General features: G+C 34.2%; 2 protein-coding genes across 20 annotated transcripts in view; one reads left to right on the forward strand and one right to left on the reverse strand.

Annotated features, from left to right (window-relative positions):
* The window catches only part of LOC112015342 (uncharacterized), a 36,039-nt gene extending 35,174 nt beyond the window's left edge, over positions 1 to 865 (forward strand). Inside the window, exon 3 of the mRNA XM_065765330.1 lies at positions 518 to 865. Within this exon, the coding sequence (XP_065621402.1) occupies positions 518 to 523 (6 nt within the window). The 3' untranslated portion in view covers positions 524 to 865. The remainder of the gene's footprint in view (positions 1 to 517) is intronic.
* A 2,405-nt stretch (positions 866 to 3,270) lies between these two features.
* LOC111984571 (putative disease resistance protein RGA3) lies at positions 3,271 to 27,461 on the reverse strand. 19 transcript variants are annotated; one of them, XM_065765341.1, is made up of 19 exons: positions 27,315 to 27,461; positions 24,656 to 24,948; positions 21,285 to 24,397; positions 20,491 to 20,604; positions 19,680 to 19,722; positions 18,322 to 19,577; positions 18,042 to 18,181; positions 16,776 to 16,845; positions 15,966 to 15,992; positions 14,390 to 14,458; positions 13,466 to 14,243; positions 11,990 to 12,097; positions 11,480 to 11,611; positions 9,990 to 10,330; positions 7,730 to 7,785; positions 5,963 to 7,329; positions 4,719 to 4,932; positions 4,369 to 4,600; positions 3,504 to 4,225 (listed from the first exon to the last, which is right to left on the reverse strand). In XM_065765341.1, the coding sequence occupies exons 2-4, from the start codon at positions 24,935 to 24,937 to the stop codon at positions 20,565 to 20,567; spliced, it is 3,435 nt and encodes a 1,144-aa protein (XP_065621413.1). In that variant the 5' UTR covers positions 24,938 to 24,948; positions 27,315 to 27,461; the 3' UTR covers positions 3,504 to 4,225; positions 4,369 to 4,600; positions 4,719 to 4,932; positions 5,963 to 7,329; positions 7,730 to 7,785; positions 9,990 to 10,330; positions 11,480 to 11,611; positions 11,990 to 12,097; positions 13,466 to 14,243; positions 14,390 to 14,458; positions 15,966 to 15,992; positions 16,776 to 16,845; positions 18,042 to 18,181; positions 18,322 to 19,577; positions 19,680 to 19,722; positions 20,491 to 20,564. The 19 variants fall into 19 exon arrangements, 18 of the variants coding, with proteins under 18 accessions (XP_065621426.1, XP_065621427.1, XP_065621413.1 ...); XM_065765344.1 differs by lacking the exon at positions 19,680 to 19,722 and having other exon boundaries at positions 18,322 to 18,360; XM_065765343.1 differs by lacking the exon at positions 19,680 to 19,722 and having other exon boundaries at positions 18,322 to 18,366.
* Between the last annotated feature and the right edge of the window lie 350 nt (positions 27,462 to 27,811).

The raw sequence follows: 27,811 nt of genomic DNA on the forward strand, positions 1-27,811 counted from the left end.
TACCATCATTTTAATGGAACAAATGAAGGAATATTTGGATGCATATGTATACAATTGTGTGCATTGACAATTTCCTAGTGACAAATACATGACAAACCCATAAATCTATATTGTCATGTAATAGTTTAATAGCTTCAAAAAGATGTGCATCAGGGATGTAGTTATGATGACAATAGCAACTCTACCTCAGAATGCCATTCACCTGGTGCATCCGTCTCAAATTCACCCATATGAATTGGATTCATGACATCCCTGCCTAATTTTCATAATCTTCAAGATTAACATTTGGTGCATGCACCCATTAGATTAGAGTTTACACTTATTTGGTTGCACCTAGGGAGAGGTAAGGAAAGGATAGTAAAAAAAAAAACAAAATATTTTCCCTTAGATTATTGTTACTTAATGTTCATAACAGACCAACCTGTGACTTTGATATATTATGAAAATACTTATATGTTGCATTTTCTTGTGCCTGCAAAGCTGCGACGCTCATAAGTTTTTTACTACTTGTGTGCAGGAATAGAGGCGACATTGGCAGGAGTGGTCATATTAGTAGCTGTGGTCTGTTTATCAGTAGTGGTCTATTAGAATAATAGATAAATAGGCACTTGAACTTGTGGTTTTTACATATAGCAGTGATGTACATCTCTTGCAAGGTGAAGTTTAGTAGTTTTATATATGTGTGTTTATGAATGTATTATTCTGACGGATATGAGGTCTGGCGCTTTTTAGCTTGTATGCCCACTCTATTGTTGAGATGTTTGAGCAGGAGATGAAATTGTCATCTTTCACTTCTGATGTTGTTGATATTAATGAATCAACTTACCATAAGATAATACTAGAGTGCTTCATTGCTTTTCAAACATATTTGCTTTTCTTTTCTTAATCTTTATATGCAGAAATATTGATGCAATTGTGGGTTGCAGTCCTGTGTATGAGAGGGACGAGGCCATGGTGTATTAAATTTATGTGATAGGCCAAGAGCCTTATGTCTTGACTAACACCTCTGTTGTTAACAAAGACGTCTAAGTTTTAAATCCCCTCATTCTCAACTATTGAATTATCCAATATATATATATATGTGTGTGTGTGTGGCAGGTGAACTTCTTAGAGTGATTGAGTATTCTATAACCATCAATTTTCGTGTTACTGATCATCCAGTACCTTTACTGCTTGTTACCCCATTGTTATTAGAGAAAACTGATGGTTGAAGAAAGGCCTATAATTTTTAGTTTGAGAGTGTGTCACGTTGGGAGTGTTTTGGTGCTAGTAGTGAAAGTGGCTTGGCAAACTTCTTCAAATTTGTTTTAGAAAAGTAGTATTCTTTATCCGGGCTATTAGTTCAGCGACCCATCATTTTTCTCTCTCCCCTTCCCCTCCCAACCAAACACTCTTCTCACTCATTTTCTTTTCTATTTTCCACTCCTCTTTTATCATTTTCTGTTTGTTTGGTTGAGGGAGTGGAAAAATATAGAGATTGAAAACACTTTTGCTTGGTTGAGTAGAAAAGTAAGAGGAAAGAAAATGTAGTTTATATAAATTTACTTTTATTTCCCTGATACATAAAAAATAATTTTTTTTAGATCAAATAAAAAATGATTTTTTTAATCACTAAAAAATAACACAACTAATAAAACATCTAGCCAAAAAAACAGCTAATGATAAAAAAAAATGTTGAGTTTCATATGAAAAAAAAAAGAGCCAATCAATGTGTGACTATACCTGGAAATAGGCAAAAAAGAAGAAGAAGAAGAAGAAGAAAGAGGCAGTATTAGTGGTGACATTTCCAAAAAAAGAAAAAAGAAAAAGGAAAAAAAGAAGAAACAATATTAATACATAAAGGGAATGGTAGATGGGTAATTTCACATCAAACCCACTCCCTTCCCACTTTTCTCTCTAGTTTTTTCTTCAAATTGGGGAAAAAACTTTTTCCTCTTAAATGGTTGGCTTGGGGAGAAAACTCCTCCACCCATATTTCTCCCCCCAACCCAACACCCTCTTCTCCACTTTTTTCTCCCCCTCTATAATTTCACCCATAAACAAACCGGCCCTTAGTGTGCTTAACAATAAATTGGAAATAAAATTGTTTACCATGACCTCGCCAAAAGCACGCAAAAGTAGGAGTTTAATGCACTTGGTAAGATTTTTTTTTTTTTTTTTTTTTTTCAAAATAATCTCTTTTACACAATTTAAATTGTTTGAAAAATAAAGTAGGAGTTTAATGCACTTGGTAAGATTTTTTTTTTTTTTTTTTTTTTTCAAAATAATCTCTTTTACACAATTTAAATTGTTTGAAAAATGAAGGAAATGTGTAGTGGATCTTACAACAATATAACATAAAGGTAAAGAATCTTCCCACCCCCTTTGCCCAAAAAACAAAAAAATAAAAAGAAGGGAAAGAAGGCATGTATTCATGAAATATGTGTTTATACGTCTGTCGTCTGTCATCTCTTGAACCTGGATTATGGTAGGAAATAAAAATAACTAATATGTGTTTATACATTTGTATTCATGAAATATGTGTATATCAATTTTCTTGTCTTCTTCTTCTTTTCTTTTCTTTTCTTTCTATTTTTTTTTTCTCACATTAGGGTAAAAACAAATGTGTTGTATCAAATTTGATGGTGTGACACAAAATAACTAATATTTATTTTAGTTCATTCATTCTCATATTCTCTTATTCTTAGATATTTTATTTAAAATTCAACAAATACCAAAGCCAGTTTCATTCATATACTAATGCTACAATCATGAGTACTATTCAAAAGAGAAATCAGTTTTTAACATTTCACTACATGAATGAAATTCAATACTTTTTTTAGAAACCAAAACCAGGTGAGCGTGTTTAGCTAGAAAATTAAAAATAATAATAATTAAAGATAAAAACATAAGGACATAGGAAAAAAGAATAAATAAAATCAAATAAAGATGACATAAGCAACAAATATGCTGAAGGCAAACATAGCCAATTTTACATAATCATTTCATCATGAAATGAATGGTACCCAGTAAGATTGGTTTGAGATCCAAATAATTCATTACAGGCCTAGTGCTAGGCCCAGCTATTGGTAGGGTTTGATCACTCGCATTGCCTCATAAACCTGTTTTACATGATACAACCATCATCATCTTACCACTCTTAGGCGTCGCACGAGTTATAAGCTAAACCAACTAAGATTGGCAATAATGAGATTGATAACAGTAACACTTACAAAATAACAAATCCACAATGGCAGTTAATTGACTTAGTATTCTAGTACTATCAATGCATTAAATCAAGTCTTTGACCTATATTATAAAGGGAGATATTCACATTCGACACATCAGTTTGGACTTTTTCCAACTTACAGGCTGCAAAAGCAGACGAGAAATATACATGAGATATGAATTATAATACCAAAAAGAGAAATTACACCATAGCACACAGAATCCATAACATGGTCAAGGCCCTGTTCAGAGATAACTAAATATCGACATAAATTTGACCCATGGTTACCACAGACTGTACAAAGGAATTTCAATAGAATAATTAGTATCAGATCATGCATGTCAGATGGTGATGGATTTCAGTATCGATAGATGGAAGTCAAACACTGATTGAAGCTCATTAACACGTCTCCATATACATTCAGGATCAAAATTGACATTAAAAAAAAAAAAAAAAATTTATGAGCATTGGTTGAGATCCGAGCGTGTGATGGTGAGTCTTTAGCTGAATGCACATGGGTGGAAATTGGCATGGGCGATGTATTTCTAACTGAACCCATAGCCGTGGCCCGTGTATTTGGACAATTCCTCATGTTGGAGCAAAGTCGCAGTGTCTCTCATACCACATCCATATAACCAGGAGTTCCCTTTGGATTCATTGCCTTGGATATCACTGGAGAAAGCACATCTTCCCTGGGCTCACGCTTATGCATTAGCTACTCTACTGAAACAACCTTACCCATATTTGCTCACGCTTATTATCTTGCTTTCCTCTTTCAGTAGCAACAGAGACAGAATAGGTTTGTGGAAAGCACTTTGAATTTTTGATACCGCGGCAAAAGCTGATGCCAAAATTTCAGTTAATGTCCTTTTAAGATTTGTAGGCATCTGTTTTTCTTTTTAATAGTAAGATTGACAATGCTTTCCAAAACATGCTTCCCAAAATTCTTATGTATTGCTCTTGGATTATGTCTAGTGGTTTCCTTGTACCCTGCAGGAGCCAGCTTTGATTCAAATGCTGAAAATCAAATGATAAGGGGCATTAAGAATTAGGAACCATGTTGGAGTGTTTCCATTTTACCTCACAAAAGCAGTAAATGAATAAATAAAGAGAAAGCGGAACAAATGTGTTGAGCAAAATAAGGGTGTAAAACATATAACCTGGGACTCCAAAAAATTCAGCATCTTCTTCATCTTCATCATCATCCAACCTAACAACCCAAGAAGGTGTGGTGCTAAAATCCTGATTATGTTTCTTCAAGCTGAGAGCATGTCAAATTCTTGGCCTTCTTCAATTTGGTGGGAACTAATTTCTTGTAATGATAAACTTGTTCCTTCTGGGTCAAGATCCTTTCGAAATGTAGGAGATGAGGAGGTAGCAACCACTTTGAACCTTATAAAAAGTGTGTTCAAGTCATGGAATTTTCATTCAAGATTAAATGAAGCCTTTAACAAATATACCAAGCTGAAAATGCTATGTATGGTTTAAAAGTGATGGTCTGAGTATGTACCAGAAACCTCTCTACCACCAGGACCAAGACACAAGTTTATGTAGGATGCTTAAACCATGATGGCATGGTTGGAATTAGCTTGGAGAAGCTTCAAAGAGGGGCTGGTAGGACGTTTAGTATTGTCACCATTTCTTTGCATGCAGTCAAGTAGAGCCATTTTCACAGTGTATTTATGCCTTCAAATATATGTTGGTTTTGTTGCTCCTTTTATCTCCTATAACAGAGAGAAATTTAAGAGAGATGAATGATGCTCAAGAATTGGCATATGGGATTCTTGCATGGTTCTGGAATACATGCATTTGTGCACATAAGCATATATATGAACTTTATAGCTGTTTCCTGGCTGCAATTAGCAGGCATATTGAGTCCTCAGATAAACATATGCAACAGATGTGATAGCCAGATGGTGGATATATAGAGAGACTGAGAAAGCAAATGGTTCTAGCTTTTCATTTTTAAAACGAAATCAGACTTTGACCAAAGCATATACAAAATGCTGTTTCTTAATATTCGATAAGAGCCATTATTATTAGAAAACTGACAAGTCAAAACATTATAGTGACGACAATGCAATAGTAAGAAGTAGACAAGAATTCCTAGGTAAAAATAAATCCAACAAATTTGAGGGAACTGTTTCAAACAAAAATTTGAAGGTTTACATATGCTATGCAATAGAATATGTTGCAGTACATAGAGATACAAGTTTGACACAAAAATTGACGGGAAATCACTTTAAAACAAGTGGATAGGAAATATGGTAATTTAATTGTAACTCAACTACTCTGCCTACTGCCATTTACATTCTTAAATTTGAAATAGGAATCACTACAAGCTACACAAAACATTTGTTGAATAGTACACTTAAAATCCTTGTACACTAAAAAGTAGTCAAAGAGTTCTTTTAAGTACTTGAATCTTAGTCATTTCCCAGAGCTAGAAGAAGTACCCAACTAAGTAGGAGTAACCATTAGCACACAAACTACCAATTTTAGATTATTTTTAGCATAGAATAGGAATCAAAAGTTAATCTAGATATTTGGAACAGGGAAAATTTTGGACCATTCTGTGTTGAAGTACATGACTGCTAATTGAAGAATAACCAAACTATGTAAATAGTATATGAACAACAAATTTAGTAAAGAGTATGCAAACTTAAATGTTAGAACCAAAAGGAAAGGATTCATAATAGGTTTTCTTGGAACAGAGAAATTAAAAGAAATAAAGACGAGAATGAGAGAACTCACAAATTTCTATGAAACAATTTCATTGGAATCAATTTTAAATTCCCTCCATTGTGATTCTTGGACTATGAACAATCTTCTACCAATGACCACTCTTGCTGATTCCATATCCCTTGCAAAGCAACCAGTAAGAAACAAAACATCCGGCTTCAACAACCATTCCAGGATACTTCCATCTAGCTTTCCACAGAAAGGGAGCACCTCCATCATTGCAGACAAGTAGTAGCAGTTCTTGTTCTAGAATTTCAGTTCTTAAGACGATGAAAAATTACTACAGCTCCTCTGCAAATGCTCCAACATCATCAAAATTTAATGCCTCCAACTAAGGAGAAATAGGTGTCAAACTGGCCGAACAGCTCAGGTTACAAAAAGAATATTAGGCTCCAACATCATCAAATTTAATGTCTCCAACAAAGGACATATACGTGTCAAAGCTGGCAGAACAGCTCAGGTAACAAAAGGAAAATTAGGCTCCGAAATGGGTGCTATGTGAAGAATCCTTGACATTGGGAAAAATATCCTCTGATAAATGAGAAATTTTTTGGTGGCTTTTACATTGGAAGAATTGTTAAGTGCTACATGTGGCTTACAACACTGATACAATGACATCAACACGTGAAAAGTACACACACACACACATATATATATATATATATATATATCAGAATATCATGATGAATAGATGCTAAGTAACAAGTCATAAAATGTTGTAAGAAAAGTGAGAGCAAAGAGGGGGTAATTGGCATGAATGATATACTTATCAGATTTAATTAGTACTCATTTACACAATAGATATGCTGTCCCTAGTGTCCACATGTTAGTTTTGTTAGTTTTTTAACATCCCATGCTCCTAGCATTAGTTTAATATATACATGTCAGCAATTAAAAGAGAGAAAGCAAAGGACATTTGTTCAGGTTAAGCTAGAACAATACCGGACGCATAGAATGACTTTCAAGTCAAAGAGTGTCAAACCATAACTCAGTGATCTGACAACTCAATCTAACTCTATATAATGATTTGGTGACATATGAACACTTAGAGTTGACCTACAAACCTTTACATAGACTAACAATTTTGTTTACATAAATATGCACAATGGGTGGAATTCTCACAATAGATAACCTTGTTAAGAAGAACTTGCCTCTTGTTAATTGGTGTTGCCTATGTTAGCGTGATGAGGAAACTGTGGATCATTTATTGCTCCATTGCAAGTTTGTCCATACCTTGTCAAGTGAAGTCTTCTCCTTGTTTGGGATTCAGTGGGTGATGTCGAAGGCAGTAGTCTCTCTCCTTCTGCATGGTGGAATTGGCTGGGGATTCAATCTTCAAATGTTTGAAAAATGGTTCTAGCGTATCTTATGTGGTTAACCTGAAAGGAACACAATGCTCAAACATTTGAGGACATTGAAAGAGCTGTGGACCTGTTGAAGTCTTTGCTAACTAGGACTTTGTTTGAGTGATCTCGTATTTGGAGTTTTACGCATTGTACTGCTTTGTCTAATTTTCTTAATTTTGTTAGCTTTTCCCATTGATTTGTTTGTACCCGTTTTTTTGCAATGAGTTTACTATCATAAACTCATTGTACTTTTCTTATCAATAAAAATTTTATTACCTATCAAATAAATATATATATATATATGCACAATGGGTATAGAACCCAGTCACTATACAAATATATATAAACTGAATTGGATCTCGCAAAGCACCAATTAAGAAGTCAGTTATACACACGCATCTGAAATGGTAAAGAGAAAGCAGACCTCAAGTACCTTGGCATCAGTTATCATCCACTTGATCATTTTCCCAGATGGAATCTTCTTGCAAGCTTCATGAGTTAGCCAAAAAAATTTAAATGTGTTAGAAACCTTCAAAAGCTAAAACTGATATATAAATATATTAGAACCATCAACACTTTCAGTGCTGTCTAAAACTTTATAAGAAATTTAAGCTTTGCTTCCACTAGTAGAACTGGGGATCACATAACTTAATGGACCAGTAAAACTGACCTTCCAACCCAAACATGGAAAATTAAATCTACAAGACCTTCCCCCACCCAATGTCTAATCTCATTCTTATGCAACCCAACTCCACTTTGCCCCAGTAAATTCACTCAAATATACATAGGAATTATGACCAAGCCCAAATTAACAAAATCTATTTTCCATCTTTTAGAAAGCCCTAGAAACAAGAACTGGTCCATGTATTATATTAGAATTCCAGCTCATGAAATTGAAAAGAATGAGTATGTTTTCATCAATGGACATAATCAATTTGACACCAAGAAGTGAAGGTTACAAAAAATGCTGAGAAAAAGTACAAGTATGTATGTTATCTTAAATGGATAAAAAGCAGGCTCTGATAATTGCCAGGACAACATGCATTTTTGAAGTGCAAAGTTGAAGATTTTTTGCAATATTCCAGTAATCAGAGTGGTTGGTGAGATAAATTTCTATTAATTAATTCAAGAAACATTAATCTAAAATATATATTTTTTATAATTAACCTAAAATATTAAGATGTGACATTTAAGAGTAGGAAATGGAATATACTTGTAGTCCAGGTATAAGTACACTTATAATCATCTCTATCATCTTCAGAGTCGTCAAATTCTACATACTCAGATTCGTCATAGTCGTCAAAGTCTCCAGAGTCCTCCAAATCCTTCCCTTTGATGTATTTTCCATTTATTTTGATGTTTGGAATATGGGAAATCTGGAACCACTCAGCGCCGCTCCCTTCTACACATCTTTTCTCTAAATTGCGGCAATCATCAATGTGCAGATGTTTTAAATTGGCAAGGTGTAGAATGGGAAGAAACATCAGCTTTTTGCAGTAGAAAAGACACAGCTTTTGAAGAGAAGAAAGATAGCTCAACCTATCAGGCTCAACCAATCAAGCAAAGCTTCCATTCCGTTAAATTTCTGTATTCGCATCTCTTCAAGGGCAGTGAAGAGTTGAATTTCGTTCGGGAGAAAGTTAAGTGTAGGACGCCCATGCAATCTTAGCTTTTTGAGGGATGTGTGCGAGTATCGGATGAAAGGATAACGCAGAATCGGGAAAGCATCCAACTCTTCAATAAACCCACCGATTACCAAAGGCTTTAAGCAGCCCTCTCGCTGCGAAAGCTTCAGTCTTAGATCAGGACAATTGCTAAGTTTTAAATTAATAAGAGAATGAAATACTTCTCCTAAATCTGGAATTGATTTCAGATTTGGACAGTCAATCTTCAAATATTGAAGAGATGTACAGAATTGTAGCCCACTGGGTAGTTCATCAATATCACACCCTATTATCTCCAAGTGTTGAATAACTGACGGGACACCTGGCAAATACCTCAGTTCCCTACAGTACAATAAGAACAATTTCGCAAGGCAAGGAAACACCACCAACACCTCACTTGCGCTTGTCAACTCCTTTGCATCCTTCCACTCTTCTAATCTAGGCATCCAGTCCAATTTGAGTATTCTCAATGCCGGAAATAATGTAGTATTTCTGTAACTTCCATCACTGTAAAAGTATAACTCACTTCCTATACTTCTTACCTTCAGCTAAACACAATAGATATGCTGTACCCAGTGCCTGCATATCAAGGCAACATATTTAACTGATTGAATAATCTTTTAATTCTTTCAACAATGAGAATCCATGTGTTGTTAGTTTTGTTAGCTTTTTAACATCCTAGGGTCCCAATTAGTTTGTCATATCCATGTCAACAACTAAAAGCGTCAAAGCAAAGGACATTTCACACTGTTCAAGCTAAGGAATAACAATACTAGACACACAGAATGACTTTCATATCAAAAATTGTAAAACTACAATTCATCAATCCAACTGTACTCAATCTATACATTGTTTTGGTGACATATGAACACATATCTGGAGTTCACATGCACAACTTTACATGGACTAAAAGTTTTGTTTATGAAGATATGCCCATTGGCTACAGAACACACTGACTATATAAATACAGTTTGAAGTAAATTATATATACAAATCCCAAATGGTAAAGAAAAAACAGATCATATGTACCTTGGCATCAGTTGAATCGAGTTGATTATTTTCCCAGACGCAAACAGATCATATGTACCTTCATATATTTGATAGTTTGCAAAACTCAGCACTCTATCAGCAGTCAGCAACAATCACCTCAATTTCGTTGGATTCATAAACAAACTTCTCTTACTCATCACAGCTATAAGCAGTCCCTGTGCAATTCTGATTATCAGCCCAACCCCAGCTTCCTCCTTGTCCTTGAAAATTGCTCTCTCAATATTAAGTATATACATTCCTCCTCTGTTCATCAGCTTGCAATTATAATCAATTGTTCCGCCAGCTGGAAACAATAGGCATACTGTCTCAATTGCATTTGCCTACACATGACATCAGTACAATTATGTCATGAATTAAAGAGCCTTGGGAAAACAGAATAGAGGAATGAAAACATAGGAGTCAACCAGAAGTATGATTGCCTATTTCAAAAGTATGCTCAAAACAATCATGGAAGATCCAAATAGAGTCCTCGATCTCTAAGGCTCCTTTTATCTCTTGTGGGGACTAACTATGACTGGCAAAAGGTTTCATCTGTGATGAATGGCACCAAAGGTTTCATCTCAAGACTTAAGTGGTCATTAATTGTCTATAGTTTCAAAAAATAAATATTAAACCAAGTAGAACCTGAATCTATGTGATCTGTTTTTGGTTAGCATCCTCAATAACCAATAACATCCAACTCATTCACAAGAATCACAACTTACCAATTTGTTAAAATAAAATAAATATAAAATAATTAAGAAACTAGCAAAGTTATGCATAACCAGGCACTTCAATGAGATATTAACATTTATTGCGTCTTGCCTTTTCTAAATTGCTATGGAAGTTGCCAAAATGTTTCAACAACGTGGTCAGTTTATAGATACTGGTCCATCAACATAGATGCAAGTGAGTGGGATCTATCCTCCAAACAATTGCATGATCTAGATCAATCAGAATGGTCATCTGTTGGGTATGAAATTAATGTAAAGCTTACAAGAAGAAAACACCAAAATAGATGGAAAACCTTAATTGAATCTAATTTTATGAGAGTTAATGGACTTAAGAAAAGGCTTCATAGTCTTTTACTCAAGGTTTAAAAGTGTTGCAAATATTGTATTCACTCTCTCATTCTCTCTTCTCCCAATTTTTTATTTTATTTTATTTTTTTATAATTTGTTGTTATCTTTAATTATTTGCTCATAGATTCTGAATAATTAACAGAGAAACCTCGCAGGTGATACCCGGGTGTAAATCAACCAGTAAAAGGCCATGAAAATCATAGAAAAGGCAGCAGGCAACTTCAACCACTGCAGCTGGTGCTAATGGTGTGTCATCTTCACCCACCACACAAAACAGTAGAGATTATTTTAAACTTTTGACCATTAAGATCTGAAAATTGTTAAACTTTTTGGCATGAATGATATACTTATCAGATTGAATTAGTACTCTAATTATTCAAATATAAGAGATGATTTGAGAAAACTTACCAAATCTTATAAGCTTCCATTAGCTTGCGGCTAGATTAAAACTCCATAAGTAAATTAATTTTTCCTCTGGCTGAACACAATAGATATGCTGTCCCTAGTGTCCACATGTTAGTTTTTTAACATCCCATGCTCCTAGCAATTAGTTTAATATATACATGTTAGCAATTAAAAGAATGAAAGCAAAGGACATTTGTTCAGGTTTAGCTATAATAATACCTGATGCACAAAATGACTTTCATGTCAAAGAGTGTCAAACCATAATTCTGTGATCTGACTACTCAATCTAACTCTATACATTGTCTTGGTGACATGAACACATATATGGAGTTGACATGCACACCTTTACATAGACTAACAATTCTGTTTATGCAAATAGGCACAATGGGTACAGAACCCAGTCACTATCCATATATATATAAACCGAATTGGATCTCGCAAAGCACCAATTAATTAAGAAGTAAGTTATATGCATGCAACTGAAATGGTAAAGTGAAAGCAGAGCTGAAGTACCTTGGCATTAGTTGTTATCAAGATGAATCGCTCTCAAAAAGGAATCTATTGATTCCCTCCCAATCGGTTGGACGTTGGTTATTTTCCAAGATGGAATCTTCTTGCAAGCTTCATGATTTAGCCAAAAAAATTAAATGTGTTAGAAACCTTCAAAAGCTAAAACCAATATATAAATATATTAGAACCATCAACACCTTCAGTGCTCTCTAAAACTTTATAAGAAATTTAAGTTTTGCTTCCACTAGTAGAACTGGGGATCACATAACTTCATGGACCAGTAAAACTGACCTTCCAACCTAAACATGAAAACAAAAATCTGCAAGTCCTTCTCCCACCCAATGTCTAATCTCATTCTTATGCAAGCCAACTCCACTTTCCCACAATAAATTCATTCAAATAAACATTGGAATTATGATCCAGCAGCCCAAATTAACAAAATCTATTTCCAACTTTTACAAAGACCTAAAAACAAGAACTGCTCCATGTATTATTAGAATTCCAGCTCATGAAATTGAAAAGAATGAGTATGTTTTCATCAATGGACACAATCAATTTGACACCAATAAGTGAAGGTTAAAAGAAATGCTGAGAAACAGAATGAGTATGTATGTTATCATGAATGGATTAATCTAACAAATTTTATGAGCATTGGCTGAGATCAGATTTTTTGCAACATTCCAGTAATCAGAGTGGTTGGTGAGTTAAATTTCTATTAATTAATTCAAGAAGCATTAATCTAAAATATATATTTTTTATAATTAATCTAAAATGTTAAGATGTGAAATTTAAGAATAGCCCTTCTAAAAATAAAAAATTACGTAAATCAATTGGGGGCCAGTAGGAAATGGAATATACTTCTAGTCCAGATATAAGTTCACATAACTTCATGGACCAGTAAAACTGACCTTCCAACCCAAACATGGAAACTTACATCTGCAAGACCTTCTCCCACCCAATGTCTAATCTCATTCTTATGCAACCCAACTCCACTTTCCCACAATAAATTCACTCAAATAAACATAGGAATTATGACCCAGCCCAAATTAACAAAATCTATTTTCCATATACAAAGCCCTAGAAACAAGAACTGGTCCATGTATTATATTAGAATTCCAGCTCATGAAATTGAAAAGAATGAGTATGTTTTCATCAATGGACATAATCAATTTGACACCAAGAAGTGAAGGTTACAAGAAATGCTGAGAAAAAGTACGAGTAAGTATGTTATCTTAAATGGACAAAAAGCAGGCTCTGATAATTGCCAGGACGACATGCATTTTTGAAGTGCAAAGTTGAAGATTTTTTGCAACATTCCAGTAATCAGAGGGGTTGGTGAGATAAATTTCTATTAATTAATTCAAGAAACATTAATCTAAAATATTTTTTATTTATTTATAATTAACCTAAAATATTAAGATGTGACATTTAAGAGTAGGAAATGGAATATACTTGTAGTCTAGGAATAAGTACACTTACTAATCAACTCTATCATAATCAGAGTCGTCAGAGTCGTCATAGTCGTAAAAGTCTTCAGAGTCCTCAGAATCCTTCCCTTTGATGTATTTTTCATTGATTTTGATGTTTCGAATATGGGGCATCTGTAACCACTCTGCGCTGCTCTCTTCTGCACATCTTTTCTCTAAATTGGGGCAATAAGCAATGTGCAGATGTTTTAAATCGGTGAGGTGTAGAATGGGAAGATACATCAGCTTTTTGCAGTAGTAAAGACACAGCTTTTGAAGAGAAGAAAGACAGCTCAGCCAATCAGGCAAAGCTTCCATTCCGTTAAAGTTCTGTATCCGCAGCTCTTCAAGGGCAGTGAAGAGTTGAATTTCGTTCGGGAGAGAGTAAAGTGTAGGACTCCCATGCAATTTTAGCCTTTTGAGGGACGCGTGCAAGTATCGAATGAAAGGATAATGCAGAATCTCTTCAATAAACCCACCGATTACCGAAGTCTTTAAGCGGCCCCCTCTCCGCGAAAGCGTCAGTCTTAGATCAGAACAGTTGCTAAGTTTTAAATTAATAAGAGAACGAAATACTTCTCCTAAATCTGGAATTGATTTCAGATTCGGACAGTCCTCAATCTTCAAATATTGAAGAGATGCACAGAATTGTAGCCCGTTGGGTAGTTCATTAATACCACAGTGCGTTATCTCCAAGTGTTGAATAACTGATGGGACACCTGGCAATGACCTCAGTTCATAACATTCCTGTACTACCAACTTCTGAAGGGAAACGCAGGTGTGCAGTGATTCTGGCAAATCTCTCAGTTCATAACAAGTTCTAAGGGTTAACTTCATATATGTATACGTATCATATGAGGGGGAAAAAACTCACAAAGTTTTAATTCTTGCTTTTTTCCCCCACTAAAAATACCTACATTATTCATATAGGGCTCACCTTAGCAAAATCTTCTTCACGAGAAGGTTTCATAACATATCCAACAGTCACGACACTGTTACCAGTTGCCTGCTTGCAATGTAAAACATATAAATAAATAAAAGAGAGTCATGAATATGTGCAACAAAAGAAGGTACCCACAGGTGTACTTATTAAAAAAAAAGGTAGTCATACGTGAATGATAAGGTACATAATAATGCGACTTGTAGCAATCATATTCTGAAGTTATTTTTTTTATAAGTAAAACAATTATATTCAAGAGAGGAGAATGTTCAAATACAATGTGTGCAATGAAACACTCTTAAAAAGAATTAGGATCTAAGACTCAAAAGATCTATAAGGTCCAGAAAAGAGGATGAAGGGACGCTACCTAGGTTAGTCATCCAATCATACAGGGGTTTTAAAAAAATTGTTCAATAACATGATTAGGATGCCTGACACTTTCAAAAGTTCTTAATTCCTTTTTTTCCAAAGTGGCCCACCAAACACATAGCAGAATTTCTTTTGTATCTTTTTTTTTATAAGTAGAATTGCTTTTGTATCTTTGGTCCGTTACAATGATGCATCTTCCTTGCTAGCATTCCAAAATCTGTTGCACAGTTTTGACAAAACACAAATTACTTGAAATAATGCAAACACAAAAGATCAAATATCTCGTGCCAAGGATAATGGGGTAAAAGACGTTCAATTGACTCTCCACTATTCTTGCACATGCAACACCAATTAACAAGCATAATACTTCAATTCTAAAGATTGTCCAAAATCTAAATTTTACCCAGGGTAAGCAACTTTACCCAAGGCACCTTAGTACCCATATGCTTCTCCATGGGAATTGCACTTAGACCCTCTCATAATTCGAATGAATTTTAAAAGTTCCATATTAAAACAACCTCCATACTAACTGTTCCTATTCTTGATGAGACAAAAATTAGAATACAACAAATTAAAGAGATTGTCCATTGACTCTAGTTCCCAGTCCTGTAACAACTAAGAAGACTGAGGATTCCAACACCCACTTCTGTCATCTTCAATGACCAATAAGAAGCCATTGAAGCTTCCTTATCCCCTGCATTGCTCAACAAAAAAATCTGGAAAGAGATCTTTTTAAAAGGAAAATCCCCACACCGTAGGTCATACCAAAATGAACATGAGAACCATCCCCTGCTAGAAAATTCAGATGATTGAAAAGGAGTTCTGCCCTGCTCTAATATTCTCCCACAAGCTCACCACTGATCACCTCCATGGTCCAATAAGGCTTTATTAAAAGTACTCAATTTACGGATCCTCAAACCTCCCTCATTTAATGAAGAACATTTTTTTACCCAATCTACAAAATAAAACTTAGACTTATCACCCATCTCTCCTTACAAGAAGTATCTTTGGACAATAATAAAGCTAAGGTAGCCCCAAGACATTTATAATAACAAAAACCTAAACCCTTCAAGAACAATGATATAAAAACCTATTCTTAAAAAATCTAGACTTATCTGTTTCTCCAAGTTATTTTTAAACATTAAAACCTATGCCTAAAAATAGCACCCTATGCAGTATGAACACAGAAGAGGGAAGTGCACACCTTCTGCTGATTCTTGACCAAGAGATCCTGCAATAGAACATGAAGCCAATTAGATGTTTGCAGTTTTATTTCTGGTAGACACAAGAAAAACAGATTAAAAGGTCCAAAGAAGTTAAAAAATTTATAGGTCACTGTCATCCCATCAAGATAACTGATTTCCAGAATTGCATATTTTTTTCTAAATAAGATCCCAAAGATCTCACACTGTGGTAGCTTAAACTACTTTTATCAGTATTCAACAAGAAGTATCTTTGGACAATAATAAAGCTAAGGTAGCCCCAAGACATTTATAATAACAAAAACCTAAACCCTTCAAGAACAATGATATAAAAACCTATTCTTAAAAAATCTAGACTTATCTGTTTCTCCAAGTTATTTTTAAACATTAAAACCTATGCCTAAAAATAGCACCCTATGCAGTATGAACACAGAAGAGGGAAGTGCACACCTTCTGCTGATTCTTGACCAAGAGATCCTGCAATAGAACATGAAGCCAATTAGATGTTTGCAGTTTTATTTCTGGTAGACACAAGAAAAACAGATTAAAAGGTCCAAAGAAGTTAAAAAATTTATAGGTCACTGTCATCCCATCAAGATAACTGATTTCCAGAATTGCATATTTTTTTCTAAATAAGATCCCAAAGATCTCACACTGTGGTAGCTTAAACTACTTTTATCAGTATTCACCATAAGTATCTAAACATAGAGTACTTTAATTTATCATTCCTCCTTATAAGTCACAAATCCAAATTTTATTAAAAATAATGAAAGTATACAATCTGTGTTAGTTTATACAAAAAGATCCATCACCTTATGCTTAAGATATTGGGAACTATCCTCTGACCATTTGCCTGATCTAGAGAAACCACCAGAATGTCTCCTGTTGAGAGAGACAATAATGTAAAGGTTCAAGAAAAAAAAAAGAAAAAGAAAAAAAAACCCAGAAGAGATGGAAAACCCCAATCAATGCTAGTATTTTTAAATTTTCTAATAGAGAGGTGTGCAAATGATTTTTAGTTAAATACTTTTTAATGACATCCAACAAGTAAAAAGACTGACTATAGGTGTCTACCTTACAATCCAATAAGCTGTTGAAGTCACCGGCATTAAATTTTCAAGTTAGGAAACCATAACAAACAACATTAAAATAATTTATGTCATCAATTATTTCTCAAGTTTGAAAATAGCATCAAAGTAATTCATGACATTAACAAACTACGAGGGAGTTTAAAATTCCAGGTTCACTTAAAGTAATGTCAGAGGCCATACTCATATATTCAACATTTTCTCACATATGGGTTAACATGATATTGACCTTTAAAATTTGTAATAAAAAGCCTACTTATTAGAGAATGGACAAGTCAAAACATTAGAGTGAAGTCAATGCAATGGTAACAAGTAGAAGAGAATTTTATACATAAAACTAATAAAAAAAACAAAGGAGAAATTACACTTTACCACCTTAAACTATATCCCAGATTACATTTTGCACCTTTTCGAATGCACATGTTGCACCCTAAACTATGACCATTGTTACACTTTGCATCTCGATATTAAGTTTTCCGTTAATTTGGATGGAAAAGTATGATATCATGTAAAAAGGTCCAATTGCCCCTATTCTCAATACCTTAAAAACAAAAAAGAAATTACACTTTACCACCCTAAACTATACTCTTGATTACACTTTGTACCCTAAATTTAGATTTCCATTCAAGTTAACGGCAAACTTAACGTTGGGGTGCAAAGTGTAACAACGGTCATAGTTTAGGGTGCAAAACATGCATTCGAAAAGATTAGGGTGTAAAGTGTAATCTAGGGTATAATTTAGGGTGGTAAAGTGTAATTTTCCTTAAAAAAAAAATAAAGAGATTGAATTAAACAAAAATTTGAAGGTCTACATACACAATACAGCAAAATATGTTGCACACTTGCACTACATTAAAATACAAGTTTGAAACAAAATAAAAGTGATATCACAATAAAATAAGTATACAAGAAAGATGGTAAGTGAAAAAAAGAAAAACTAGTCTATTCCAAAGTGACAAGTTAAGAAAAAGAACATTTGAGAGAAAATACCAATTTTAGATTATTTTGAGCTAGCTTAGAATAGGAACCAAAACTTTTTCTGGATATTTGGAACAGGGTGAATCCTGGACCACTCTTTCCCTTTCTTGAAGTACATGGCCACTACTTTGGAAATGAAGGATAACCAAAACCTGTAAAGTATATGAACAACAAATTTAGTAACTAGCAAAAGAAATTGAAAGTAAGAAAAAGAACCGAAAAGAAAGGATTCATAATAGGGTTGTGAAAGAAAGAAATCAAATGAGAAGAAGATGAGATTGAAAGAACTCACAAAGTTCAATGAAGGAATCGCATTGGAACCAAGTGCTACCTGTGGCTTACAACATTGATACAATGATATCGACATGTGAAAACTACATATATCATAATATCAAGATGGAACATATACCAAGTAAAAAGTTAGAAAATGTTGAAGGAAATGTGAGAGGGAAGAGTGGATAATTGGCATGAATGATATATACTTATTGGATTGAATTAGTACTTCATATATTAGAAGAGAAGAGAGGATTTGAGAAAACTTAACAATCTTATATACTTCCATTATCTTGAGATTAGATAAAAACTCCCTAAATTAATTAAATATTTCCTTCAGCTGAACATAATAGACAATTGTCCCTAGTGACTGCACATTGAGGAAACAAATTTATTGATTTATAAGATAGCCAAAAACAAATATATTTGCGGAAACTGAAGAGAAAAAAGGTAGAAATTTGGAGAAATTATGAAAATACTCCAATGTTGTAGGAAAGGAGAGTATAAGAGAAGAAATGGGGATAAGGTCGGAGAAAACTTACTGGTCATCCATCTTAATAATATACATGATCTTCGAACATTCGTCAAAATAGATATTTGGAATGTGGGAAATCCTAGACTACTCAGCACCACTCCCCTTTGCACATTTTTCCATTAATTTGGGGAAATGACAGATATTCAACTCTTTGGTTGGCTTGAAAGTGGGTTAAAGCTCCATGAAATTTTTTTTCCTCTAGCTGAACAATGATATTTAACTTATTGAATAATCTTTTAGTTCTTTGAATAATGAGAATCCATGTGTTGTTAGTTTTGTACTTTTGTTAGCTTTCTAACATCCTAACTTTTTAGTTCTTTGAACTTTTAGTTAGTTCGTCATATCCATGCTAAAAGCGTCAAAGCAAAGGACATTCCACACTGCTCAAGCTAAGCTATCAATGACTTTCTTATCAAAAGGTGTCAAACTACAATTCATCAATCTGACTGGACTCAATCTATACATTATTTGGTTACATATGAACACACATTTCGAGTTGACATTGCATGCCTTTACATAGACTAAAAGTTTTGCTTATATAGATATGCACATTGGCTACAAACGCAGTGACTCTATAACACACACACACACACCAGTTTGATATACAAATCCCAAATGGTAAAAGAGAAAACATATTTAAGTACCTTGGCATTAGTTCTAATCAAGTTGGTTATTTTTCCTAGACACAAACATTTCTGTGCTTCATGAGTTTGCCTTAAAATTCTAATTTTGGCAGGTCCCTTGAAAAGGTAAAAAGAACGTAAATAGAAATATATTAGAATAATAAAACACCTTCAGTGCTGTCTGAAACTTTATAAGAAAGTGAGTTAAACTTTGCTTACACTAGTAGAACAGAGAATCACATAACTTCATGGACCGGTAAAACTGACCTCTCAATCCAAACATGGAAACAAAAATCAATAAGACATTCACCCACTTAATTTCTCATTCTTATATAGTTCTCTATTTTCCAACAATAAATTCGCCCTAATAAATATAGAAATTATTACCCAGCCCAAATCATCAAAATCTATTGCCAAGAACTGATTCATGAACTATCACAGTATCAGTTCAAGAAACCAGGTGTAGCTATTTGACAACAAAAAGTGAAGGTTTCAAGAAACACAGAGGCCAAGAATTAGCATGTGGACTTCAGGCTCTAATAGTGATGAATCCAATATTTAAAAATTCCAAATTTACAGAAATTTTCAATTTTGAAAAATAATAAGGTAATAATTTGATGAAAGAAAATAGTCTGGTAAATAGAAATTTGAAAAGAAGCCAGACAATTGCTAACAATCAGGAAAAAAATTTAATTACTATACTTTTAACAAATTTTTAAGTGTTTGTGATAATTTGCAGAGACAAAAATTTAAGTAGAACCAAGCCAAATGACAGCAAGCACAAAAATTTTAATTATATTATGCTTTTAGTGACTTTTTGCAAATAATTGCAGAAAATTTCAAAGATTAAAGAAGAAGAGTAGAGTTTTTCATACTAGGAATACTACCACCCATTACAAATATAAGAGAATAGAAGAGGATATAGGGTAGTATGAATAGACTTACTCAGCATTGAACTGAATTAGGTTTTGTAAATGACCAATTATGAAGTAAATTATGTACACATAATGCAACTGGTAAGAGAGAAAACCTGAAGTGCCTGGGCATCAGTTGTCATCAAGTTAATTATTTTTCCAGATGCAAACTTCTTGCCATCTTTCTGAGTTAGTCGTCGTCGTCAAAATCTTTGCAATATGGCTGGTCCCTTCAAAAGGTAAAAACCATATACAGATATATTAAAACCATCAACACCTTGTGCTGCCTGAAATTTTAATTTAAATTTTCCTTGCACTAGTAGGACTGGGGATCACATAATTTCATGTCCCCTGTAAAACTGACCCCCCAACCCAAACATGAAATGAAAATTCAGCAAGACCTTCACCCACCCAATTTCTCATTCTTATGCAACTAAGCTCCATTTTCCACAATAAATCCACCCTCATAAACAGAGCAATTATGACCCAGTGCAAATCAATAAAATCTACTGTCAAGTTTTAGATAGCTGTAAGTAAAAGAATTGATCCATGAACTCTTACAGTATCAAAATGCTGATTGAAATAATGAGTATGTGGACAGCTCTAACAGTGATTGATTCAATATTCCAAATTTCCCAATGTCCAGAAAAATTCAATGATTGCAAATAATTTCATAAATTGAAAAGAAAAAAAGAAAAAAAAGAATTGGATTTATTAAGTGTAAGCAGAAGGGTTAGTGAGATTAATTTGTACTATTTATTTGAAGAACCATCATTAACCCAAATTGTAGTATTTATATATATTTTGTTAATCGGGTCCAATTAAGTATTTATACCGGAATACTCTCACCCATTACGAATATAAGAGAACAAAAGAAGAGGAAATAGTAGGGTAGTATGAGTAGACTTACTGAGAAGCATTGATTTTAACCCATGGAACGTGGCTAATCTTGATCCGCTCATTGTCTTCAAATTTGAGGCATTCATAAATGATCAGCGTTTTCAATTGGGTGAGGCGTCGCATGGCTTCCTCCGTGGGCAGATGCACCATGTTCCAGCAATGCCCAATGTACAGCTGTTGAAGAGAGGAAAGATTGGCCAACCCCTCTGGCAAAGCTACCATCTCACCAAATTCTTGTATCCACAGAATTTTAAGGGCAATGAAGTATTGAATTTGGTCTAGGAGAGAGTGGGGTAAGGACCACAATTTGAGCTTTTGGAGGGAGGGGTGAATGGAGGAAGTAGAAGAAGAAGGCAGACGACAATCCCCATTCTCCAAATATGCAACACTGGGTGGGTCTTCAATACCACACCTTATTATGGACCACCGGACACCTGGCAATGACCTCAGCTTAGGACAATACTCTACTTCCAACTTCTGAAGGGAAACGCAGGTGCGCAGTGAGTCTGGCAAATATCTCAGTTGAGTCAACCCTCTAATTGTCAACTCCTCAAGGCAAGGAAACACAAACAACACCTCATCTGCGGTTGTCAACTCCTTTGCATCCTTCCACTCTTCTAAGGCAATCATCCCCACCAATTTGAGTATTCTCAATGCCGGAAATATTGTAGTAGTATTTCTGTAACTCCCATCACTGTAAAAGTAAAACTCACTTCCTATACTTCTTACCTTCCCCATTCCGTGTATTTCAAGAACCCTAAGACAGGGTAATTGCCCCAGAGTGGGAACTTCTTCGCATTCCCAACAATATCTCAAATTGATCTGAATCAAATTGTGATATAGCGAAGACAAACCAACCCATGATGGGAATTTCTTTCCTCTGTAGAACTCGATTGTTAAGCTTTTCAAATTTGGGTGAGGCTGGAGGCCTTCCAACACCTTTTCATCTTTATCACACCTGTCCTCTTCTGCTCTAAAATTATAACGACTACCTCTATCTTTCCAGTATAATCCCAAGTTGAATATTTCCTTTTCTTTTAATTTTGCACTTTTGGCTTCTTCCCCATCTTCCACCGTCACTAGATTGTATATGTTTATTTCTCCTCTGAGATTCTTCAAACATCCCAATTCTTTAATTCGATAACCTTCATCTGGACCCACTGCAAAAACTGGCAATGTTTGAAGGCAAGTCAACCGCCCCATATTTTTAGGTGTTCCCATTAAATTATCTTCCCACATATAATTAATATGAATATGTCTTAAGTTAATCAAATTGCTTAGGTCTTCCGGAAGCACTCCTACATAGCCTTCAATTCTTAAAGTTTGCAAATTGTATAGCTTGGTGATGGATTTTGGTAATTCTTCAATTGAGGAGTCTGAGATTTGAAGAAGCCTCAAATGTATTAATTGCTCAATTGAATCTGGCAACTCCATTACCCCGAATAATTTTAAAACGCGTAAGCATTTAAAATTCAATAACATGATATCAAAGTTGAAATTTTCTGAAATTAACGTGCGCAATTTTGTAAAATCAACTCCACTAAGTGTTGTTTTGCCATCAATTCGGGCAAATAAATGTTGTATGCTACTACCATCATCCACTGAATCTCCCTCCAAGATTAGAGTTTCAAATTTTGAAATTGAGAGTGCAAAGTCGTGCACCAAATCATGCATTTTGCAACTAATAATATTACGGTAGGCATCCTTTCTAGCATTTTGGAAAAACGAAGTGGCCAACAAAATATTGAAATGCATGTTACCAATATCTTCCATCTCCATATTAGCTTCTTTAGCTAGTAGGAACCCTTCACCCATCCAATACTGAATTACTTCATCCTTTTTCATGTCATAATCTTTAGGGAATATTGCACAATATGAAAAACATCGTTTTAAAGATGGTGTTGGAAGATGATCAAAGCATAACTTAAGCACAGGAAACATATCACTATTATCTTCATCCAACAAATCCCAAATTTTATTATTTTGAATCTCCAGCCATTTGTTTTTATCAAATTGAAAGCACATTGTTCCCCCTAAAACTCTTGCAACCCATGGAACCCCTCCACATCTTTTAGCAATTTCCCTACCAATAACCTCCAAATCTAAAGTTAATGGAGTTCTTCCATCTATGAATGTTCTTTTTTTCAGTATAGACCAACAATCATCTTCTGATAACTTCTCTAAGTGATGTGGGGGATGTGTCTTCATGATTTGCCCCACATTATCACTACGGGTTGTAACAACAATATTATTTCCTGTATTAGAATTAAACTCTAATAAGTAACCCTTTAAAGTATCCCATTTCTTAGAATCTTCATTCTGCACATCATCAAGTATGAGAAGATATTTTTTTGCCCACAAAATTTTTGCACATTTTTTTCGTACTCCTTCATATGCTAAATGATAACTAGAGTCTTCTCTAAGAGAGTCAAGAATCTTTCTTAATATCTCTTCAACATCAAAATTTTTTCCGACATTTACCCATGCTAGTTCATCAAAATGTTCTTTTATCCGTCCATAGTTATACACAAGTTTTGCTAAAGTTGTCTTTCCAAAACCTGCCATACCCACTATAGGGAGAACCGAGATAACCTGTTGATTGTTTGAATTGATAAGTAAGTTTACTATTTTTTCAATATTGTGTTTTCTTCCTACAACTTCCAAATCATCAAGGAGGGAGTCTATATTCATGTCCAAGCTAATTTTGGGGATTGAATTCACCAACTCCATTCTAAGACCAGAGTCAGCTACATCATTCACAATTTTATCCAATGATTGTTTGGTGACCTTAACTTCATCAGGAGTGCATAATGAAAAGTTACATACCTGACCCATCATTTGATTTTGAATTTGTACCTTTCGCCAAAAACTCTCATAGCTAAACTTGTCTAGCACATTATCGGCATCATAAGCTACATCTCTAAGATTCTTTAACCATATCCTCATAGACCCATCACTTGATTGCCTCTTTTGAGCATCACCTAACACAAATTTAATCTTGAATAATGTTTCAAGAAGATCCTCCTTGAAACTCAACTCAAAATTGATATGCTCAATGGCAAGTGCTATTAGTCTGTCCACAACATCATTGAGTATAATTTCAGCCATATATTCTTCCTCACCCTACAAAGAGAAATTAGTATGAAAATATTTGCAAAGGGTTAAAAAGTAGAGCAATGTTTATTTCACACCTGTTGTTGCACACACACTTTTTGCACTGAAATCTAAAGTCACAATTTCAGTGCAAAAAGTGTTTGTAGGGTTGTGTGCAACCACCAGTGTGTACTAATATTTATCCTAAAAAGTATTGGAATTGTTAGAAATAAACAACTATGTATAGAGTTGGGACTAGATAATCATTTGAGAGACAATTTTTCTCACCTTATTTTTTAATTTTGAAGCCGAGGTTGATGCACTTTTAAGTTTTTTGTTGGTCCCTTGAGTTGCTTGAGCTTCTCTCTTTTTTTGAATTAATGCTTGAGCTTTTTCTTGAACTTCTCGAGGCACAGCATTACATGCCTTAATGTCATGACCTGGAACTCCGGCCAAGTGTGCTTTAATCCTTGATGCGCCTCCAGGAAAATCTTGTTCACAAAAATTACATTTGAAACGACCATTTACTTTCACAGCATGTGCCCAAAATTGGTCTCTCTCTCTACCCATATTTCTTTTTCCTTGCAATAAATAAATAAATAATACAATATCAAAATCAGATATAATTTAGTTCAGATAAAATTTATAATAAAATATAATAATCATATTTGCAAACTGTCTGTATCAGTATCAGTTCTCAACAATTGTTATTATCTATCCCTTCATGTTGTAACAACTACTGAACATGTACAATAGATAAACGAAGGTGGCTCTTTCGGTTGTATCACAGGCTACGAAATTGGACCTAATATATTAATCCTAGAAGAGAAAATAATATTCTATTCAGCTACTTTTCCGTACTGGTCTATCTTCCTGTTAATGGAAGACATCAAACTAAATTTATCCTTTTTGTTTTTTGAAGTCTGTAAAGAGTCAAAGACTGAGGGAGGGCTGTACTATTTGTTAACATGATCGAAAGTGATACTTGTTAGTTGAGGAGACTCAAGATGGAAGAGCTTATTGTCTTTCGTTGTGTTTATTAAACTATTACTTCAGACAAGAAATAAAAGAAAAAGGAAAAAGAAAAAAATAATAATAATAAGAAAAAGGCGTGTTAGAGTGCACGCAGTAGTAGCCAGCAAATAGGTAGATAAAGAAGGTAATAATAGACTCAGACTGTGAAGAGCAAGAGAGAGAAAAAAATTTAATAGCTTGTGAACAATGAGAGGAAGAGACGAGACGATCGAGAAGTGAAGTGGAAACGTCGTTACGCGGAAAGAAGATGGGCTGTTGACTTTCAAGATGGGGTCCAGCCTTGAACCAGCAGGACCGGCACTCATAGAAAACAGGTATTTTAGAAACTGTTTTTTGGAAATATGGCAAGGAAATGTTTGTTCTTCTAGTGATTATCCAAAAAAAAAAAAAAAAAAAAGCTTGTTCTAGCCAAATTTGCCAGCTTGACGGTGAGAAATTTATTCAAAAGCAAATCAACCACCCTCTTAAATCTTAATTTATGTTCACTAACGCGTCAATTCATGACTAAATAAAGAAGGTTTGATACATGTATTTAAAAATTAAAAATATATATAAATAAATAAAATATATAAAAATATATATAATATTGTTTCAAAACTAACTATATCATACCAAAATTTCCATACTTTCACATATCAAAACCCGTGATCAGAAGAAACGACAAAACACTAAAGACAAAGTCACACCCCATCCGATCTACCCAACCAACAAAATATCACCTACTTTTTTGTTTTTGGGAAAAAAATCACCTACTTGATAAATTTTTAATTAGCTTAGTCCTCTCCTCCAATAATATTCACGTTCGCAATGTATACCATGGATAAATTGTATCCGCTTTCATGTGCCATGACCAAATTCAGAAGCTAGCATTTATTATTCAAAAGTAATTCTAAAATATAACCGTTTTCATTTTACATCTCATTCAAATGTTTTTTATGCCATGTTGACGCATGTTGGCGAGCAATTAAAAAAAAAAAAAAAATCTAAAGACAAAATATGCTTGCCTCATTCTATGGGATTCCTAATGGTTTCTCTTCTCTCTCAAATACCATTTCTTTCAAATCTTTTCCATCCTCTTTCTTATGTTGAGATTTGATCACGACTCTCCCTTTACTCAAAGCTCTACTTTGTAAAATTTTTGCGATAAGAGCTGTAATTGTAAAGAGTAGTGTTTAGAGCATTTGGTAAACCATACAAGTATTGTTGAGTGGTTTCAGCCCAAAATGGAAGAAGAAACTTTTTATAAAAAAAAATGTTGTACTTAGTGCATAAAACTCCTATTTTTGCGTGATTTGAGATGTTGAGAATTTGCCTCAAATTTCCAATTGTGACTAAGAAAGCTAATTGAGTTTCCTTGTTGAAGAAGAAGAAATTAATTTAATTAATTATTTTTTGTTTTTGTTTTTGTGTGTGGAAGAAAATGTTATTTTTTGGAGTAAGAGGAAAGTCTATTATTTATCAAAGAAGTAATGTATTCATTATCCACAAAGGAATAGGAAATTGAGTATTAAAGATGGCATTGCAAAAAATTTGATGACTTTGGCCTAAGATTAAGAGTCCTTTATAGAGAGAGGAAAAAATCCTAAAAAAGAAAATGAGAGAGTAGCCAAGAGTGTATAGCCTAAAGAAAAAGAAAGAGAACTCACAACGAGTGCAGTGGTGAAGAAAAAGAAAATGTGAGCATAGCGAGAAGAAAATTAATATGTATGAGAACAAAGAAAACAAAAAGATTTTCTTTAGTACAACTCTTCCTCAGTCTTTGACTCTTTGTTAGTTGAGGAGACTAAAGATGGAAGAGCTTATTGTCTTTCGTTGTGCTAATTAAACTATTACTTCAGACAAGAAATAAAAGGAAAAGGAAAAGGCAAAAAAATAATAATAATAAGAAAAAGGCATGTTAGATTGCACTTACTGTAGGAGTAGTAGCCAGCAAATAGGTAGATGCAATCAATAATGGAGGTCAGGAAGAGGAAGAGGGAGGGAGAGAGAAAGAGAGATAGATGAAGAAGGTAATAATAGACTGAAGAGCAAGAGGGAGAAAAAAATGTAATAGCGTGTGGACAATAAGAGGAAGAGACGAGACGATTGAGAAGAGAAGTCAGAAGTGGAACCGTCATTACGCGGAAAGAAGATGGGCTGTGACTTTTAAGATGGGGTCCAGCCTTGAACAAGCAAGACCGGCACTCATAGAAAACAAGGCCCCGTTTGGTAGAGTTGTTAAACAACTTGATGGGATTGAGGAATTCTTTTTTCACAGACGACCTCACCAAATATATTCGTCCACCTTGACACGACATGGACAAAGGTTGGCGAGTCATTAATAAGAAGATTCAATGCCTCGGACAATTACCAATTTGTTGACAGACTGTTGAAGGCTCATAAAAACCCGCATTAATAAGCTCTACGGCG

This window comes from Quercus suber, unplaced genomic scaffold (genome assembly GCF_002906115.3).
Source record: "Quercus suber isolate HL8 unplaced genomic scaffold, Cork oak 2.0 scaffold_622, whole genome shotgun sequence".
NCBI classification, from domain to species: Eukaryota; Viridiplantae; Streptophyta; class Magnoliopsida; order Fagales; family Fagaceae; genus Quercus; species Quercus suber.